General features: G+C 46.5%; 1 protein-coding gene across 5 annotated transcripts in view; it reads left to right on the top strand.

The window, feature by feature from the left end:
- KIFC3 (kinesin family member C3) overlaps positions 1-20,516 on the top strand; it is a 57,920-nt gene that overhangs the window by 12,757 nt on the left and 24,647 nt on the right. For 3 of the 5 annotated variants that reach the window (XM_027857894.1, XM_027857892.1, XM_027857896.1), the window contains 3 exons: positions 3,406-3,547; positions 8,120-8,319; positions 19,708-19,773. In XM_027857894.1, the coding sequence (XP_027713695.1) occupies positions 3,406-3,547; positions 8,120-8,319; positions 19,708-19,773 (408 nt within the window). The remainder of the gene's footprint in view (positions 1-3,405; positions 3,548-8,119; positions 8,320-19,707; positions 19,774-20,516) is intronic. The other 2 variants (XM_027857895.1, XM_027857893.1) reach the window with 2 other exon arrangements.

The following is a 20,516-nucleotide window of genomic DNA, read 5'->3' as shown; positions in this document are numbered from 1 at the left end:
CTGACTGGCTTGTTGCAAGGATTAAATGAGGTAATATTGGCAAAGAATTTTGCAAACTTAAGATGCAGTATAAATGCTCGTTATTATTGGTAATGGGAGTCTAGAGTCCCTGGCCCTGCCACCTGCTAGCCCTGTGATTGGTTTCCTCCTCTATAAAATGAAGGCTTTGGACTGGGGGATGCCTAAGGCCCCTTCTGATCCTATCCCTTTATCTCCCTAACTGGTTTAAATACACAGGGAGGCTGCCTTGTGTGCATAAAATCAATGCAAAGACTTCTGTTACCCTGTGCTTGAGTGCTGGGACCCAGAGGCAGGAGTTTGAATCCTGCTTCAACAGCTTCCATGACCTCATGATTACCCTCTCTCTGCTTCAGTTTATTCATCTATAAAATGGCAAAAATAATAGCATCTCTCCTATCTCCTCATCCCCCAGCCTCACAAGACTGTTGTGAGGATCTCAAGTGAAAATAATATAGTTACTGTAATAATAATAATAATAATAATATATATATATATATACACATATATTTCAAAGTACTTTGCAAGCCTTAATGCACTCTGTAAGTGTGAGCTGTTATCATTGCTATGATCCTGGGCAAGTCCCTTAACCACTTTCAGTTTTCTCATCTGTAAAATGGGCATGAGAATAGCGTCTTATCTCAGAGGCTGGCAGTAATGATAAATGAGGTGATATTTGTAAAGCCCTTGGCAAACCTTAAAATGCTACGTAAATGCTAGCCATCATCATCATCATCAATAATAATAATAATAATAATAATAATAATGATAAACTAGATGGGGGTATGAGCCCAGGAGTGATGCACAGTTTCCTCATTTCCACTGTGAGTACTGAGTAGGTCACTGAGGGTAGCAAGCTCCTGTTGGCTCCAAGGTATCATTTCTGAAGTTTGTTTAAGTAGTTTTTGCACCTCAGTGTCTCTTCTTTGAAATCCTTTGGGGCTAAAGGTGTGTGGGGTTATTCTTGTGTAGGGAAACAACAGGGACAGTGACAACAACCACCCCGTGCTGTTTTATGTAATGTCTGAGGAAAGACTGGTCTGGGCAAGCAGTCACAAGGTTAGGAAAAGGCTTTTGCTGCTCCTGCCTGGAGTTGCTGCAGGGAAGGAGGGTGCTGGAGGGCCAGGAGCTGCCTGCTAACCGCCTTCCTCTAGCCTTGCAGTTCTGGGACGGTTGTTTTCTTGAATTTTGATTACAGAGAAGGCTGTGTTGTGGTTGGAAGGGAATACTTGGAAGTCAGCAAAATCTGTTTCCAATTTCCATTTCTGAGTTGCTTGGGTAATTCTGAGCTTTTAACCTCTGGGCCTCTCTCCTGATACAAAGTGGGTCTGGAAAAATCCACTTCCTCTCCAGCTCTTGGGAAAATTTCTTATGTTTCCTCGTGCTTTGAGATCGTGGATGAGAGGCCCAGCTGGAGAACCAAGGCTCATTACCTTCCTCAGCATAAGAGGAGGAGAAGTTGGCCAGGTTGCCAAGGACTGGGGGGTGCATTCAGATCAGAAGTGCCTTCCTGTGAGAGCCTAGTCTTTCTTGGGGAGTCTGAGACAAGAGGGTGAATAGCTGTTGTTCTGGCAGACTCAAGGTAGCAGAAATCAACTTCAGAAGACCTTCCTGCCCGTCGCCTTCAGCCACTAGGAATAACTTAACTTTTTCTGGGACCGAACAGTCCTGGAGCTTGCCAGGTGGCACAGTGGGTACAGTGCTGGCCCTGGAGGCAGGAAGACCTGAGTTTGAATCCTACCTCAGATACTTCCTAGCTGTGTGACCCTGGGCAAGTCACTTAAGTTCTGTTTGCTTCAGTTTCCTCATCTGTAAAATAGGAGTAATAATAACAAATGAGATAAACTCTATGAGGTGCTTTCCAAACTTTGAAGTGCTGCATAATTATTAAACATTAATAGAGAACCATCATTTTTCCAAGTACAGACTATTTCATGCCCAAGCTTGTCTTTTTCAAGTTGTTCTTTCCTTTTTATCTTCACCACGCCCCCATTCTCCACATTTGCCTGTTTCTGGACAGGAAAATATCCTGTCATGAGGGAATCCCCACTGTCCACTGCAGCTCACCATCTTTTTCTCCCCCCTTTTTTCCTTCTATCCCTCCTTCTGTTGGTATCCTTCACAGTGGCTGCCTTTCCAAAGTGGCTTTGACAAGTCAGGGTCCTGTCACCTGGCCATGGCATTTGCCTGATCTCTCGGCAGTCTTGGGAGCATCACGCTGAGATTACAGGCCTTACACAGAAAGACCTAAGTTACAAGGGGTCTTCAGAGAGAGCCGAAAGAACCCAGGGGAGCATTGTTAGGTGGAAAGACATCAGCCGGCCTGCCCCTATCACATCCTACTAATGTGACTGACCTTCCTTTCTCTGTAAAAAGAAGCCACGTGCAGTACATGTGGTGTGAGACGTGGAGACAGGAAGGCCTTGTTTCAAATCCCACTTCTGATACTTAACTAGCTGTGAGACCCAGAGAAAGTAAATTAACCTTTCAGACTTCATGCAAATTATCCATAAAATGGAGATAAGATTATCTAAAGAGCCTTAGTCATAGGGCTATCATGAGCTCCAAGCAGATACTGCAAGTAGACATGGCTTAGTGGAGAGGTACTGAACTTGGAGTCAAGAGGACTTGGGTTCAGATTCTGTTTTTTAGGGCAGTTAGGGGGCACCATGATGCACAGAGTGATGGGCTTGGAGTCAGGAAGACTCAACTTCCTGAGTTCGGATCTGGCCTCAGACACTGCATAGTTGTGTGACCCTGGGCAAATCACTTAGCCCTGTTTGCCTCAGTTTCCTCATCTGTAAAATGATCTGGAGAAGGAAACGCAAACCACTCCAGCATCTTTGCCAAGAAAACCCCAAATGGAGTCATGGCGAATCGGACAGGACTGAAAAGCTACTGAACAGCGAACAAGAATTCTAGTCCGATTTCAGACCCTTACTCGCTTGGTAACCCTAGGCAGTCACCATTTCCTCAGTTTCCTCATTTGCAGAATGAAGGGGCTGGACACAGTGACCTCTGAAGTTCCTTCCCAAGTTTCAGTAGTACTTCAGTGGGCGTTGACCTCCCAAATAAAGCTGCGCCCTCTCCATACCTGCCCGTCCTCGTCCTCGGGGGCTCTTGTCCGCGCCCTCTTGTGTCAAGATGAGGGAGTTGGTCGGGGCAGATGCTTGCTGTGAGGTGTTGGGTAACCTGAGAATTTTCAGACACCTGACCATCTTACTGGGTGACTGGAGCTGGGGGTTCTCGATGACCCTGAGGTTCCTCCTCCTCCTCCTCCTCCTCCTCCTCCTTCTCCCTTTGGCATTGAGGACACCAGGCTGCGGCATCTCTGTTCCCGGTGTTGCAATGTCCTTTACAGGAGTTGTGGTTGTGTCTTGGCCACAGGCACTGCAGGACAAGGTGTGTGCATGCAAGAGTCAGGAGAAGAAGGAGGAGAAGCAGCGGAAGAGGCCGGCACTGGCCCCCAAGCGGGCCCAAGACTTGGCCCAGGCAAAGGAAGCCCACACCATGAATGTTGAGAAACCAGGTAAATAGTGGAAGGGGCCAGAGAATAGCCGCGAGGCAGGGGCAGCTCCGAAAGCAGCCAGTAGCTGGCTCGGCAACCCGTGGGGAGCAGGGAGGTCATGCTATGATCAGCCCTGAAGTCTGCTCCTTTCCCCGTCTTTACACAGTCCAGGCCTGGGTTACGTTTCATCTGGATTTTTGTGACCAGCTGTGCATGCCCCAAAAAATCCAGGTCAGCCGTTAGCCGAAACTCCTGACATATCTAATTAATCCCTTCCTTCTAAGTCGAATGCTCCTGGTCCCTCACTTTTCAGAAACTCTTTGCCTGGGCTATGTAACCTTTCGCTCCCTGCCCCCACCCACTCTCCTTCCCCACCTGTAACCAGGTGATCTCCGGCTTCAGTGACTGAGTCCTGGGGTTGAGTTTCAGCGCTTTTTGTCTTGCCTTGGGTTCTTGTAGGCAGGAGGAAAGAATGGTAGCCCCAAAGATACAGTTTCTTGCTTGTGGAAAGGTACCTCATCCCCCTCCTCTGATCTCTAGCACTTTGTGAAAGATCTCTGGGCCAGTCAGGCAAAAGAGACAAAGCCTATTGGCGTAGAAGGAATGCAGGGTCTAGAATCTGAGGCTTTGTGTTCAAATCCTGGCTATATTATTTATTAGCTGCGTGACCTTAGGCAAGTCACTCACCTTCTGGAGAGGGGATTCATTTTCTCCATCTGTAAAAATGAGAGGGTTGGGTTGGCATGGTGTCTGAGGTCCCTTCCGGCCTTAAATCAATGATCCCGTGACTTGTTTGCTGCCTTGTGAGTGGAGAGAAGGGTCTATGTCCCCCTCCCCTTTTTGGAGAGGTCCTCCCTGGCTGCGCTTTCTTCTGTTGGCTTCTTCTCTCAGGGCAGAGAAGGGGAATGTAGGGAGCCCAGGGTATTTGCATATGAGGGAGCATCCTCCCCAAGAGAGGAAGCTGGGCAGAAAGTATTCAAAAAGGAAAGTCAGGGCTCTGTGGATTGCTTCCTTTCTCCTTTCTGCCAAAGTTAACTGTGTGTCTGAACTTGCCCAGGGACCGTGCCTGGAACCACTCCCCAGGTTCTGAGATGGCTCACATTCCCCTCTCGCTCTATCGGCCTCCTCTGAGCTGTGCTTCTCCTGTGATTGCTGACTTGGGGTGTTTTGCGGGCTGGGGGAGGAGCTGGAGGTGGTAACAGAAAGAGTCAGGGCTTTAGGAGAGGAGGGAGATCTGGATGAAGAAAGAAAAAAAAAGCAAATTAGTGGGGGAATAAGGAAATGACAGCCTGGACTGGGGGCTGCAGCCTGGGGTGCCCCATCAAGCAGACCTTACTTAGAGACCAGAGGCCGGCAAGGCAGCTCCTGAATCCGGTCTCTGATGGGAGGGAGGCTTCTGTGAAGGGATAGGACCTAGCCGTTTGTCCACTATGTGCTCCTCTGGCCTTCTTCCCTTCTGCTTTTTATCCTGGACCGGGTCTGATCTCATGATCTTCCTCATTGCTAAAGCTTTGCTCATCTGCCCCTTAAAACCCTCTTATGCTTGCAAGTGCTCTCAAGATTGTTTTTGCTTCTGCTGCTGCTGCTGTCCCTGGCTGACTCTGCCATTTCCTCACCCCCTTGCCAAACAGCTGGCCAGGCGTAGTATATAGAGGCCAAACCAAACCCTTAGAACAAAATAGGAAGAGCTTGGGCCTAGAATGGCTGTGGAATGATCTGTCCTTGATGCCAAGCCCCAGTTTCATGATCTGTAGGAAGTTTCGACATCTCGTGCAACGTTCATGTAGCAGAAGTCCCGGGCAAAGTTCTGGGTAGGGGAGTTTAGGTCCCCTGGGTCCTCTGGAGCTTAGAAATGGTTCCCTTGGATGGAGCTTAGCACGGAGGTTCCAGACCATCATTTCTTCTAACCTCCTCTCTTGAGGACAGATAGAAGGAGTTTGGTCTGTGAACTCTCTACATGCGTGAGACAGTCAGAAACTCCCAGCCAAGTTCACTTAGCAGGAACCAAGTGGTTACATTGACCACTTCGTCCTGCCATCCAGGGAATGATTGCTGGAGGGAAGCACATTGCAACAGTGGGCAGACCCTCTTCTGAAGGAGAAAAAACAAGTGTTCAAATTGTAGCCTCATCTCTGCCTTCAGGTGGGAATGAGGTCTTAACTTTCACCAAGGTTTGGTGTGAGGGAAATACTGCTACAGAGAATTAAAACTGGGCAATGTTTTCACAAAGGGCTTGGCCCCCACCCTCTTCTTCTGCTTGCCTTACCTTGCCAGGGCCCAGGCCTCCACACGATTTCCCACGGTGTCCTCGACATGGCCCTGCCTGAGTGCCCTCTGCCCCCTTACCATTCTTCCCTTATGTGTGGTCTACCCCCATTAGAATGTAAGCTCCTTGAGGGTAGGAATGGCCGAGCTTGATTTTTCTCTGAGAGCTTAGCACAGTGCCTAGCACAAATAAGTGCTTAATTGATGTTTTATCTATCCATCTATCTATCTATCTATCTATCTATCTATCTATCTATCTATCTATCTATCTATCTATCTATCTATCTGTCTATCTATGTATGTCTCATATCTATATCTATCAGTTTGTCCTCTATCATATCTCATATCTATATCTGTCCCTTTCTATATCTGTCTTTCTATCATCTATCTCTTTCATCTTTCATCTATTAATCTATTGATCTATCTTCCTCTACCTTTCTATTTCTCTGTACTATCTATCATCTATCCCATTTATCTCTTTTTATAATCTATGTCTTTCTATCATTTCTCTCTGTCTCTGTCTCTCTCTCTGTCTCTCCTTTTCTATGGACTCAGTCCTTTTGAGTTTATGATATGTTTTCCTGAAAACTTCCTCCTTGCCTTTATTTCTCCTCCAAGAGCAATCTGCCCTCCTTCCCTTCTTCTCTAAGCTGAGGCTTTTCAGCAATGATATGGAAGCTAACATTCGGTTTGTAGTTTCTATAGAGGAATGACTTTGTTCACAACAGCCTGGAACCACCCTTTGCCAGCTTATAGATCCAAGTGAACCCAAGGAGGAGGAGGAGGAGGAGGAAGGAGGGAGGGCTGCCCATGGAGGTCAGAGATGGGGAAGGGCTTCTCTCAGCCCTAAGTCGCTTCTCTTTGACACTTCATTATTGCATTCTTGGGTTTTGGCTGCCTCTGTCTTAGGTTGCAGACCTCTGTGGAAAGTGACAGCCTTGTTCTCACATTCCCTATCTCTTTGCATCTGCCACGCTCAGCTGTCCCATTTGCTGCTGATCCTGGGGCAGAGGGGCTCTCTTTCACCATTCTCAGTGTACCTTAGTACCAGTTGGACTTATTTGGGTGGTGGGAGGAGGGGAGGGAGGAAATCCCAAATCATATGGACGTATCACGGGCCTTGTCTCTGTGTCTGTCTGTCTGTCTTTCTTTCTCTTTTCTTGCTCCTGGTGACAGGAATGCGGGAGGCAGTGGGAGAGGATCTCCTCCTCGGCCTGAGGCACTGGGGCAGCTCGGTATTTATAACCTTCACATGCTTGTGTGGTCACTCTGTGCATTCCACTGGGCTCTGGTGTGTGGGGAGTGAGCATCATGGGGAGGGTGTGGCTGTTTCAAGCCTGGCATACTGTGTCTCAACCTATCATTCTGTCTTTCTTCCTCTTTGTTGCTGCGGTATACTGGCATACATGGCATACACACCCACTTCCACCTCATCCCCTCCCATGCAGGTTGCCACTTCCCTTAGGGCTCCATAAATGCGGCTGAGCCTGGCTCGCTTCTGTTGCCAGGAACGTTTGGGCTTTCCTTCCTCTCTGAGGTGTTTTGGCAAGGGTTTTTCGGTCACCAAGAAGAATCTTTTTTGAGGCTTGAACATCTGCACTCCCACACAGTGATAAAGGGGCATCAGCGTGCCCATTCTTAGGAAAATAACCAGCTCCTAAAAAGCTCAGAGTACAATACCGACATTTCTTACGTGAAGAAAAGGTGCAGAGAGTGAAGAGGGTACCGGGCTGGGCGCTCAGAATGACAGGCTTGAGTCTTGTCTCTGGCACTGATTTACAGTGAGATTTTGGGCAATCCATTTTCTCTGTCTGAGCCTCAGTTTCTTCATCTGTAAAATGGCAGGGTTGCTAGATGTAAAATGACGAGATGCTCTCTGAGGTCCCTTCTAGGAAACATTTTAGTACATCTCCGCTATTGAGAGAATCACCGAGGCGCTGCTTCCTTCTGCTTCCACCTCGTGCCCCTCGTCACACTGAACCAGGGGACAGGAGCGCCTCAAGCTGTCCACTAAAGTAGTCTTTCAGGCAGGTTCCCCACCCTGGCTCCCACGCTCTCTCCCTGAGTCCATCTGGAGCTGCTGTCTGTTGCGTGGCTTCCATTCTGAATTGCTTCCCGGGGCAGGCGTCCTGGCTCCCCGTTGGGTCTCTCCACTGACGTCCTCATTTCTGTTTCCATCGATCTCATGACCAGTCACTTGAGCTGCTTAGGAAAGCTTGTGGTGACGCTGAACCCCCCTGCCACTGGCCCGGCCACCCTTGCCCTTTGCCTGCCCCGGGGAGCCCTGCGGGGTGCGGGGCCCCCCGCTGATGCTCCTTTTGGTTACAGGTGGGAGGCTCTTTGGCGGTGGGAAGTGCTCAGGCCTACCTGGGGCCCGCCAGTTACCCATGATCCAGAAGATGGTGGAGTCCATGGCCCAGCTCCAGGAAGAGAAGGGCCGACTGCAGGAGCAGTTAATGGCGTTGCAGAGAAAGCTGACCCTTCGGGAGAACGACCAGCAAACTGTGTCCACACAGCTGCAAGCTCAGGTACTGGCTCTTGCCATCGACGGACACCCGCAGGAGAGACTGAAGATGGGGCCGGGGAGTCTGTCCCAACTGGAGGCGGGACGTCGCTTTACTCCAGAGAACAAGCTCTGGGTTTGGAGTCAGGGGACCTCGGTTTAAACTGGCTACTTACTGTGTGACCTTGGACGAGTCATTTCCTCACCTCTGGGCCTCATTTTCCTTCTTTGTAGAATAAGGGGTTTGGACAAAATGTTTTCTAAGATTTTTCCCAGCTAGAAATCCCATGAGATCTCTGGAGTATGAGAAATCTCTCATACTGTTATACCAAGACCAAGTGTTAAATACCTTTTTGTGTCAGGGCCTCACAAAAAGAGGTCGTTTGCTTCCCTTGGGCTCGGTAGCAGACTTGTGAGGCTAAGTGGTTGTGGCAATAATTGAGATTCCTGAGCTTGCTCTTCTAATTTCCCCACTCACGCCCTGAGCAGCATGCTTCCCCCAAGGGGTTAATGCCTGTCTTTCTGGAAGGTTGTGTAGCTTCATTTAGAAAACTCATAAGACTCTGGAAATGTAGTAGAAATGCCAGCTAGAGACAAGTGACTCAGTCTCTCCAGAGTGAGGGATTATAGCCTTGGTGGATAAGGTTCAGCTTTTAACTGAAAGAGGCATGTTTGTTTGATTTTATGTTCAAAAGCTTGGAGATTTCCTTCCTCCTTCTTTCCCTCCCTCCCTTCCTCCCTTCCTTTGTTCTTCCTTCCCTCTTTTCCTCCTCTTTTCCTCCCTTTCTTCTTCCTTCCCTTCCATCCTCCATCCCTCCCTCCATCCCTTTCTTCCTTCCTTCTTTCCTTCCCTCCATTCTTCCTCCATCCCTTCTCCCCCTCCTTCTCTTCCTCTCTCCTTTCCTTCCTTTTTCTCCTCCTTTTTTCCCTTTATTCCTCCTTCCCTCCTTTCTCCCTCCTTTCCTTCCTTCCTCCTTCCCTCCCTCCCTCCCTTCCTTCCTTCTTTCATTCCTTCCTTCCTTTCTTCCTTCCTTCCTTCCTTCCTCCCTCCCTCCCTCCCTCCCTCTTTCCCTCCCTCCTTTCCTCTTTCAAAACAAAAGAGAAAGCTGACAAAGGGAAATATTTTCATGCTTCCTACAAATCAGGACTAAAGGAGTTTTGGGGATCATAATTTTCCCTCCCAGTGCCCTGTTAGGAAGTGTCTCAGATCATAGGATTAAGAGCTGGTTGGGGCCTTTGGGGTCACTTAGATTAACCCCGGAGGAAGGTGAGGCCTAGAGAGAAGTGACTTATTGGTTGCTTGTCAGTACCCCAGATCCTGGGGGGCCACGCCAGGGTTCTAACCCAGGTGCTTTAACTCCAGAGCCGATAACTGCTCTTGCCACTGCCCTTCCCTGCCTCTCAATTTCAAGTTAACCTATACAGGGAGAGCCACCCCAATCTGTACACTTGCCATCCCGCTGTTGTCTCGAGCCCGTCCCGTTGTGCTGTGAAGAAGCCACTCCTTTCCTAGCCTGCGCTTGGACGTTCTGTCTGCTTAGAATGCTCTGCGTCTGGCTTCAGCAAACTCATTCATTCTGGTCTTGTCTGACCATTTCTCCGGTTTACCAAAATGGAACAGTGGCACTTGTGTTTGGAGGTGTTGGTCGCCTCCCCTGGCCTGGTGTCACCCGCACACTGAATTAGCTAATGAGCACACTCTGTTTCATCATCTAGGTCACTGGATGAAGAAAATACCCAGCAGTTTTGGGCCCAAGGTCAGACCCTGTTGTTCCCAGCTCCCTGCCTCTCCACAGGGCTGTGCCCTTCCACCCACTTGATAACCATGGGTATTTTCCTATTTTACAGAAGAATGTATTACAGGGTAAAACCTTATCGCGCCCCCCACATCTGCCTGCCAGATTTAGACAAAGACAAATCTTTGTTGTAGAAAGAGATGAGATAAGTCCAACCGGCCCCACTTTTCGTGAGGTCATCCTGGTTGTGACCTTGGATCTGATGCCAGGGGTCAGCATATTGATTTTATGACCTTTTAAAAAGAAATCTGTGTTTGTCTGGGGGAGCTTTGTCATTTCTCTTTGTCATTAACTTCCTTTCCCCCTCTTCTTACTTAACATAAGCGGTCACTTGTCTAATGTTCCTGACTCTTCACTCGCTGTTTCTGATTTAATGCGTACCTTTCTTCAATGTTCCAAGCCAGTTCTGAGGAGGCAGGCCTGGGATTGGTTTGAGGTTTAACTAGGCTTCTACCATGTTTTCTCCAGCTTGTGTGCATCTTTCCTAATATGTCTCCAATCTTCATTTCTAAGCTATCACATTTCCTTTACTTAATTAAAAAAAAACTAAGATTAAAAAAAAAGTCCCAACAACCACCAAAATTGGAGGTGAGCTTTTCTATTGACTTCTAACTTTAATTCCTTCTCCTCTGGGCCTGGCAGTCAATCAACCAACCAACGTCTATTAAGCACCTACTATGTGCCAGGCATTATGCTAAGTGCTGGGGATACAAAAAAGAGGCGAAAGGCAGTCCCTGCCCTCAAGGAGCTTACAATCTAGTGGAACACAGTCGGTGCTTAATAAATACTTGATTCATTGATTCTAGGTAAGTGCCTGTGCTAATATACTGTCCAAGCAAACTCAGGTGGTTTCAACTCTGTCTTCTGAAATAGAAAATTGCTTCCTTTTAGGAACTGGTTTGTAGCCTCATCGTTTGGTCCTTCTTCTTCTTTTTTATTTTTCTATTTATTTTCTTCTTTTGGTTCTTATAACACAGATCTAAGGAGAGTTTCTCATTGTCACAGAAATCAGGGATTCAGGCAGCTTTTCGAACCCACCCCCCAGAAGCCCATGACTGCTCTCTCTTTGGCTATTAGAATAAATTCCAGCTTCAAAGTCTCTTCTTTCCCTTCAATCCTTTTCAAGCCAACAATTAGTAAGCACCTACTGTATGCGTGGCATTATGCTTGTATCATAGTTATTTGTATGCTTATCTTACCTCTGATTGGATTGTAAATTCATAGGAGGATAGCTTATTAAAACAGGAAGGGACCTTGTTAATGAGGAGGTGCATTGGGTTAAAGTGTTAGGGGTTTGTTGTTAGGAAGACCTGAGTTCAAATTCTGCCTCACAGTCTGGCTAGCTCTGTGATCCTGGGCAAGTTCACCTCAGTTTTCTCATCTGTAAAATGAAGATAATAGTATCATACTTCTCATGGGGTTGTTGTGAGGATCTCAAATAAGAAAGTGTCTATACTGTGCTTTGCAAACCTTAAAAATGTTATATGAGTAGGGTAGCTAGGTGGCACAGTGGATAGAGCTCTAGCCTTGGAGTCAGGAAGACCTGAGTTCAAATTTGACCTCAGACACTTGACACTTACTAGCTGTGTGACCCTGGGCAAGTCACTTAACCCCGATTGCCTCACCAAAAAGCAAAAAAAAAAAAAATCATATGAGTGCTAGTTACTGTTATCAGCATCATCTGATCCAATTCTCACAAGTGACGGAGGAGGAAATGCGGGTTCCTAGAAGTAAAGTAGTTTGCCGTGGTCCCAAGGCTAATAAAGGGCACACCGAGGCTTTCTCTCTCCATATCTAGTGTTCTTTCCGCCAGGCCGCACTGCTCTATCAATGAGCCCTGGTCTTATCTCCCTTTGTATAGTCTTAGGCACTAAACAGATATTTATGAAATAGATAGAATTAAAAGACACCATGTCTGGGGCTGGGTCTAAAAAAATGAAAAATAATACCATTCCCTTTCCCAAAGAGGCTATAGTCTAGGGTGAGCCTTGACTTCAATTCTGTCTAATACAAGTTAGGAGGTATGGAAAGAGTGGCTGGAGAGATGGAGGAAGGAAAGACTTCTTCCTGGGGGTGGGACAAGATCTGGAAAGGGCCCGGAGACCTCTTTGGCCAAGGGTGTGAATGGGCATGTTGTGAAATAGGACTTAGAAGGTGAGTTGGAACCAGAAACTTCTCTGCATAGGCTCATGGGTTCAGATCTGGAGGAATCGTAGAGGCCATCCCTCATTTAACACAGGGGGAAACTGAGGACCAGAGAGGTGGCCAAGATCACACAGCTTGTGAGTGTGGGGATTTGAACTTAAGCCTTCCTGAATGTCAAGTCTAGTAGAGGCTTTTCCATTGAGCTATGCTGCCTCTCCCTGGGCCTTTTACTTTTCTTTCTTTGTTTTGTTTTGTGTTTTTTTGCTTTTTGGTGAGGCAATCAAGGTTAAGTAACTTGCCCAGGGTCACACAACCCTGTAAGTGTCAAGTGTCTAAGGCTGGATGTGAGCTCAGGCCCTCCTGACTCCAAGGCCAGAGCTCTGACTGCTGCGACACCTAGCTTCCCCTGCCTTTCTCTTTTCTTGGTCTCGTACTAATTTCTGGACCTGGGAGCAAGTGTGCACGTACTTAGTATATCTTCCCTACCTCTCTACTGATCCCAAAGGTTTCTGAGATCTTGGAATTTGTTGTCCGGATTCCAGAGGTCTGGGGCTCTATAGAAGGCAGAACTTCTCACCAATCAGAGCCATCTAGTAATGGAAGGAGCTGCCTCTGAAGTACTGACCCCCTCATTTACTGGGGGTGGTCAGGCAGAGGCCAGAGGACTACTGGTCAGAGGCATTTTGGTCATGGAGGGACTTGAAACATATTCACAGGCCTATTAACCTTGGTCTGTGGAGAGATTTCAGGGGGTCTGTGAAAAGGACATTTTTATTTTCACTGACCTCTGGTTCCCTTTGTAATCTTAGGTATTGTTAAAATTTGAGAACATAATTCCGAGAAGGGGACAAGGCGGTTCCCCAGCATGTCACTAAAGGGGGTGGTCCAGGACACACGAAAATGTTGAAAAACCCTTGAACTAGATGACTTCAAAAGTCTCCCTCCTGCTCTAGCATTCTGTAATTTTCGGCACTAAAGAGGTGGCCAAGCACTGGCCTGTGACCCTCCATGTAGGTAAGGTGGACCAGGATAGTCAATAAACGTTATTAAGCACCTACTATGTGCCAAACATTGTGTACCAGGTGAGAGTGTAAATGCATTGAATGCAACACACTCCTGCTGGTGGAAGAACACCTCCCCTCCCCCAAACAACACACACAGATGGTGGACCAGTAGCATAATTATGGTATAAGAAGGGACCCACTCCCCTCCCAATTCCAGGTGTGAATGTTCTCACATTTTATCTCTGTTACATAGATCAAGTTAAAGCTATTGTTAGCTTCACCAAGAATCTAAGCTTCTTTTTCTTATTTCTTGTTCCTTGTGACCTTGGTCTCAACAGCACAGATGGTCTTAATCATGATGATGACAATGATTAGCATTTATAGAGTACTTTAAGGTTTGCAGAGTGCTCTGCAAATATGATCTCATTTGATCCTCACAACAACCCTGGGAGGTAGGGACTGTTATGACCCCCATTTTACAGAGGAGGAAACTGAGGCAGACAGAGGTTAAGTGACTTACCCAGGGCCACTCAACTAGTGTCTGAGCTGGATTGGAACATGATTCCAGGTCAAACTCTGTCTACTGCCCTGTGCTTCTCCTCCTCCTCTCTGACCTTCAGAGTCTTAACAAAATCTCAGAGCTGGAAGATCCCCCCGACGCCATCTAGACCAGGCTGAACCTGAGCAAGAATCATTCTTATATCTACAGCATCCCTGACAAATGGCTTACCTCTAATGAGGTGGAACACACTGCCTCTGCAGCTAGGGTCTCAGCCTTTTTTGTGAGTGGATGTGTCCTGGACCCCTTGGGTAATAGTTGATGAAGCTTATGGACTCCTCCTCAGAATCAGATTTTTAAAATCATAAAATAAAACACATAAGTTTGCAAAGAACACCAATTACGATGAAATGCAATTACCAAAATACATGAAAGAAGAAACTGAGCTCATGGGCCTCAGGTTCAGAAAATCATGTCTGGAGGTCTCACTTTTGGGCCCCCTAGTTTTTCCCTGGAATGTTTTTCTAATCTGTCTCATTGAGCTGTAATTTCCTTCCCTGCCCCTCATTAGCCCTCTGGGGCAGAGCAGAAGGAGCATTAACTTCAGATGGAGGTCATGAAGAAGACAGGTCCTTCCGGAGTCCTTTCTTCTTCAGGCTCACCCTCCTCAGGCGTCCCTCCTTAACCCCTTCTCATAACTCCCTACTTCTCTAACTGCCAATATTGTTCACATCTTTGTGCTATCATAGGTCAGTGGAGAAAATCCTCAGCATGGAGTATTGAGACCCAGGTTCCAGTTCAGATTTGGGAACTTATTAGCTTTGTGACCTTGGGAAACAGGTTTGCCATTTCCAAGCCTCAGTTTATTTTGTGACTAAACAAAATCACGTGTATGCAGGTGCTTCCTATCTTTTAAGACAGGGATCTATGGATAGGAGCTTGAGCTCTTTGAACCTGTCTTTGAACCTGGTTTCCAGCCTGCTTAGTTTAAAACCTTGAGTGGAGCTTCGGGCCTGGATCCAGTTTCCTTCAGAGGACGGGTTCCCAGACTGGGGTCTGCTTACTTGTTTTTTTTCTACCCATATTTTAATAACTATATTTCACTATAATTGGTTTCCTCGGTAGTTCTGTGTGTTTTGTTTTATGTATTTTTAAGCCCTTATTCTGAGAAGGGCTCACCACACCGCTGAAGGGGACGGCCAGGGCACCAAAGAGGCAAAGCACCCCTGATTTAGAGAATAACCAGTTCATTAGCATATAGGCCAAGGAAAGAAGATAATTAACGTGTTTAAAAAGTGATAAGTAAAATGGCCACACCTTAGGACTGGGAAAACACATACCCGAGAAGGGCAGACAGCTTTTTCTTAACCTTTTTGAAAAAAGAAAAAAAAAAAACCCAACCTAATGTCTCTGCTGAGAGTGATGAGACTTGCTGGGAATCTGATCAGGGACAGGCTCAGACTTCCCATTTTCCCCAGGAGATGGGCAGGGCAGTGAGGTGAGGAGGTCTCCTCTCCAGGCTAATTGATGACTCAGTTTCTCTGACTGTTTCGGAGCCTGGGAAAGAGGAGCATGGAGTGTCATGAGATCTCCAAAATGTATTTCACCCACAAGCAGATGTTACAGTGAAATACACAGCCTTCACAATTGTCCCGACAGGAGATGACAATGCTCCCCACAACCCCAAACTTCCTGGGACAAGGTCAGTCTGGGGTCATGCCCAGTTGCCCTGACTTGGTGCCACCCATAAGAATTTGGGTCCCACGTAGAAAGGCTGGGCTATCATGGACACAGCCCTGGTCTGGGAATTCAGCCAGTCTGGTTCAACCACATACCAGCTGTGTGACCTTGCATAAGTCAATTCAATTCAACCGTGGGCCTGAGATTCCTGGCCTGTAGGTTGAGGGTTCTGGACTAATGTTTGTCATAAGGCCATTTCCAGACGTTTCATCCTGTCCTGTCCAGCTACACTGAATGAAGTCTTGTGCTTCACCCCTCACTTGCCTCCTCATTCTTCATCCTGCTCCCCCTCCACCCGGCTGCCTACCTTGGTGCCATTGTCTACTTTTCACCTAGAAAGGTAACTCCTTGAGCCAAGAAGCATTCTTTCAGCCTCCCTTCCCCCACGGTCATCCTTCTCAGAGCCTTATCTATGCTGCTAATCCCTTCCACTAAACAGTGCCTCTCAGATGCACAGCTGAGCCTAGCTTTTGTCCCAGAGTCACAGTGATGTGACTTGGTACTCTCAGCAGTCGGATTGCATCTGAACTTTTAGATAAAGCTGTGAAACTCTGTCTCTGCACTAAAAATTGGAAAAAACTCAGCTTCAGGGCCTGGTTTTGGGAGAGCCTTGAGTCGGAGCATAATTTTTTAAGAGGCACCATGGTGTGTGATCTGGGTTCAAATTAGCCCTTTCCTTGGGTCCCCTTTAGCAAATGTTTTCATCTCTCTCACCTTTTACTGCTTTATTTCTAAAATGAATGGGCTCATCTAGACCACAGATTTAGGGCAGGAAGGAACCCGAAAGGCCATTGAATCCCACCCTATCATTTTCCAGAGGAGGAAACTGAGTCCCATCAAGGTTGAGCAACTTTGCCCAGTGTCACCCAGCTGTCTGAGGCAGGATTGAACTCAGGTCTTCCCTTCCCTACTCAATAAATTCCATTTCTAGGATCAAATAGACAATCTTCCATTTTAGTATTTACTTCCAAGACCAGCTCTCTTCAGGACGCCATCTTGGATTGCTAAGGTTTCTTCCAGTTTTATATCCTAGAGTAGACTCATTGTTTTGATGGTTTATACTCTACACCTTCACCTCAGCCTAGCTTTGACTATTCCCCTGCTCCATCCTTACTGTTGCCCAGCCACCCATACTTGGAGCAGGTTGAGCATGTCTTTCTGCCTTATGATTTGGACAACAGCATTGCCTGACTTCTGCTAGCTTACCCTTGCTTCCAGATCAGATTCAAGGTGCTTATCTCTCTCACCCTTGGACATCATGCTCCTTCATGACTCCATACTCTTATTTCTACCCCCTTCTATCTCCTTTCCTTTGCTTTTTTTTAAATTAAAATTTTTTTAATTGATTGACTGTCGTCAATCCTGGCCTCCTGCTTCCTTGATTTCCACCTTGCTTCTTTCTTTTCTCAAGTGTTTCATCTTCTTCCCTCATCTTCTCCAAATCACAAGAGCAAATTCTACTCTTCTGACCATCCTCTTTGGAGGCTGACCACTGAGGAAGGGGGTGCACATTTCTGTTCAGTGTAATGAGATGTTCACTTTTTTTTTTAAAGCCTGTCCCAGGCAGATGTGCTCACTTTTACCGTCTTGTGTATTTTACCTCTGCATTAGGTTGTCTTTCAGGCTCAGATTAGAGCCTTCAGGGTAGACAGTAAACCCCAAACACCATGTTGGTGCTTAACTGCTAAATAATTGGGCTCCCATTGCTGTGTGTGAAGCCTGAGTGGAGGAACAGGTATCCCTTCTCCTTCTGTACCCTGTATGAGAGGCATATTTGGAGATGACTTAATGTTTATGTCTTTGGCAACAAGGCTTTTACATTTTTTTTCTTGGAGGGGGTGAGGCCCTCAACATTGGCTTTTTTGCTGTCTTGCCAATGAGGAAATTCCACAAGCATTCCTGTTGTAATGCTGGAGGAGAAGAGAAGTTGAGCTTGACCAGGCTTTCTTGGGAAACTTTGCTCTCAAATTTTATTCCATGTCCCAGCCCAGTGTTTCTCCCATTTTAGAGAGAAGTCAAGTTAGCAAGCATTTATGAACTACCCACTATATGCCAGGCACTATGCTAAGCACTGGGGACACAAAGAAAAGCAAAAAACAATCTCTTTTTCTCAGAGAGCTCACAGCCACAGCAAATGACTGTGGAAACAGGATATATAGACGGAAAAATTGAGGAGCTGACTCAGAGGGAGGGTATTAAGATCGTAGAGGATCAGAAAAGCCTTCTTGCATATGGTGGGAGGACTGGAAGAAGACAGGGAAGCCAGAAACTCCTCAAAGGAGTTGAGAAAGGAGAGAGTTCCAGGCATGGCGCACAGCCAATGGAAATGCCCAGAGTTGGGGACATGGAGGGTGCTGTTGGAGGAACAGCAAATAGGCTGGTGTCATTGGACTGGAGGAAGAAGGGTAGAAGGGGGCCAAGTGATGAAGGACTTTAAAAGCTAAAGGAGGATTTTATATCAGTTAATCAATAAGCATTTATTAAGCACCTACTATGTGCCAGCACTTATGAAACACCTATTGTGTGCTAACACTTATTAAGTACCCATTATGTGTCAGGCATTATACTAGGTGCTGGGGAGACAAAGACAAAGATGAAAAAAATCCCTGACCTCTAGGAGTTTACATTCTAGCTAAGACAATATCTATATACACATATGCATACAAAAATACATTTGTGTATATATGTGTGTGTGTACATATATACATATTCATATATATAAGGTGATTTTTTGGGGGGAAGATATTAGTAGCTTGGGGGATCAGGAAAGACTTCATGCAGAAGGTGGCAATTAAGCTTAGCCTCAAAAGAAAATTAGGAACTTCTGAAAGGCAGGTAAGAAAGGAATATTTCAGACGTGGGAGAGAGCCCATGGATTGTCAGGTATAAGGAACAGTAAGAAAGATGGTTTGGTTTGGCTGTGGTGGGTGTGGATGGGGTGTAAGGTACAGTCATTAGGCTGGAGAGGTAGACTGGGACCAAGTTGGGAAGGCTTCAAATGCCAAATGGAGGAGTCGCTACCTGATCCTCAAGGTAATAGGGAGCCACTGGACCTTATTGAGAAGGGGAGTGACATGGGCAGATTTGCGCTTCAGGAAGATCGCTTTGGCAGCTGTGGGATGGATGGATTTGAGAGGGGGCTCAAGTCTACTTACATCCCTTTGTCTGTGGTCATATGTAGTGGTTAGTGGCAGACCGCAGATTCAAACCCAGGTCTTCTGACTCTAAAATCTGCATTTTTTAAAAAAAATGGCATCATAATTTCTAGGGAGGATTCTTGGTGTTAGAAGTGGGTGGGGAGACCCCAAATTTTGAGTCCCATTAATATGGCTGTGCCAGCTAAGAGATGTAGCAAAAGTTGTCTGGAAGCAACCAGGCTTATTTCAGAATTTTCTTTTTTGGGAAGATAAATCTATATAAGAAATAATTTTTGGAATTTACTAGAATTTTCTGAGTAAGGGAGCCACGTGAACCTTGTTATATATCTCACTATTAGGTAGATTTGTATATTCAAATCCTGTCCTACCTCCCCTCCGCCACATAACAAATATTCCTAATAGAAAACAGTTATTCTCTAAGGTGGATATTAGTCTTGGGACCCAAATACCAGGACCTGAAAGGCCTGCAAAGTTAGCAAGGTTCCTACACCCAGTTATCTCTTGACAGGCACGGGCCAGCTGGAAAATCAGTCAAGGAGGTGGGGGTTGGGGTGGAAGCATGAGTAGGACAATGTAGGGTATTTCTTCTTCATACGCTCTCTCCTGACCCTTCAGAACACAGTCATGGGGCTTCCCTCTCTTCTTGGCTCTGCTCCTATACTCCAAAGTGGACTCATAGACCTGGGGTCTATGGGTCCCATTGCTCTTGGAGAGAGAACCTAATGAATGAAACATTCAGGAGGAAAAACAAAAAAGCACAGTGTATTCACTGTCAGCCCTGACAGGCCATCTGTTTTGTCCAGTGGATTGAAAGACAAAGAGGAGATCATGGTTTGGGGAGGACCTAGAGAGAGGTCAACCAGGCCATCCTTCTGCCTCTAGGAAGGACTGAGTCAGGAGGCAAGCCCCAAGTGGAGAGCATAGGGTCATTTTACAGGAAAAGATGCTGAGGCCGTCCCTCCTCCCCCTAAAAAATACTGAGGCCTAAAGAGGTCACCCACCCAAGGTCACACAGGGAACATGCCATCCGGATGCAGGACTGACATCATAACTTTGGTTTTGTGTTGACAGGTGGAAAATCTGAAGGACAAACTCATTGGCCAGGTCCAGGAAGTGAATAGACTCCGTTCAGAGCTGGTGAGCCTCCTTTGACATATACTTAGGGAAGCTGATGTGGTGAGACCTTAAGTGTTCACTAACTGCTCATTGTGTATCCACCTCCACTTGCATTTCCTCGCCATCTCCAGTCCTTAAAGCATGGTTCATATAGGCTAGTTCTCCTATTACATCTGTATCTATCTATCTATCTTTCTTTCTTTCTTTCTTTCTTTCTTTCTTTCTTTCTTTCTTTCTTTCTTTCTTTCTTTCTTTCTTTCTTTCTTTCTTTCTTTCTTTCTTCTTTCTCTCTCTTTCTTTCTCTTTCTCTTCTCTCTTTCTTTCTTTTTCTTTCTCTCTCTTTCTTTCTGTCTGTCTGTCTCTAATCCAGGGGTGGGGAAACCTGAGGCCTTGAGGCCACATGTAGCCCTCTAGGTCCTCAAGTGGCCTCGAGGCCTCAGGTTCCTCACCCCTGTCTATAGTCATAGATTCATGTACCTGTGTGTAGGGATAAGCATAGAAAGGCACAAAAATGTACACATTCAACATAGCGGTTAGCATTTATATAACACTTTCAGGTTTGCAAAATGCTTTAATATGTGATTGTACCTGATCCTCATAGCAACTGTGTGAAGGAAGGGGTGTACTATTATTAGCCCCATTTCACAGATGAGGAAACAGGCTGAGAGAGCTTACATGTCTTGCCTAGAGTGACAGAGCTAATAAGTGTCTAAGGAGGACCACGGTGGCATACGAGACTGAAAAGGCTCAGGTTGGTGGATTGC

The sequence above is a fragment of the Vombatus ursinus genome, unplaced genomic scaffold (genome assembly GCF_900497805.2).
Source record: "Vombatus ursinus unplaced genomic scaffold, bare-nosed wombat genome assembly UNPS02012515.1, whole genome shotgun sequence".
In the NCBI taxonomy this organism is placed as follows: Eukaryota; Metazoa; Chordata; class Mammalia; order Diprotodontia; family Vombatidae; genus Vombatus; species Vombatus ursinus.
Note: the sequence above shows the minus strand (reverse complement) of the source record. Positions and strands in the feature narration are given on the sequence as shown.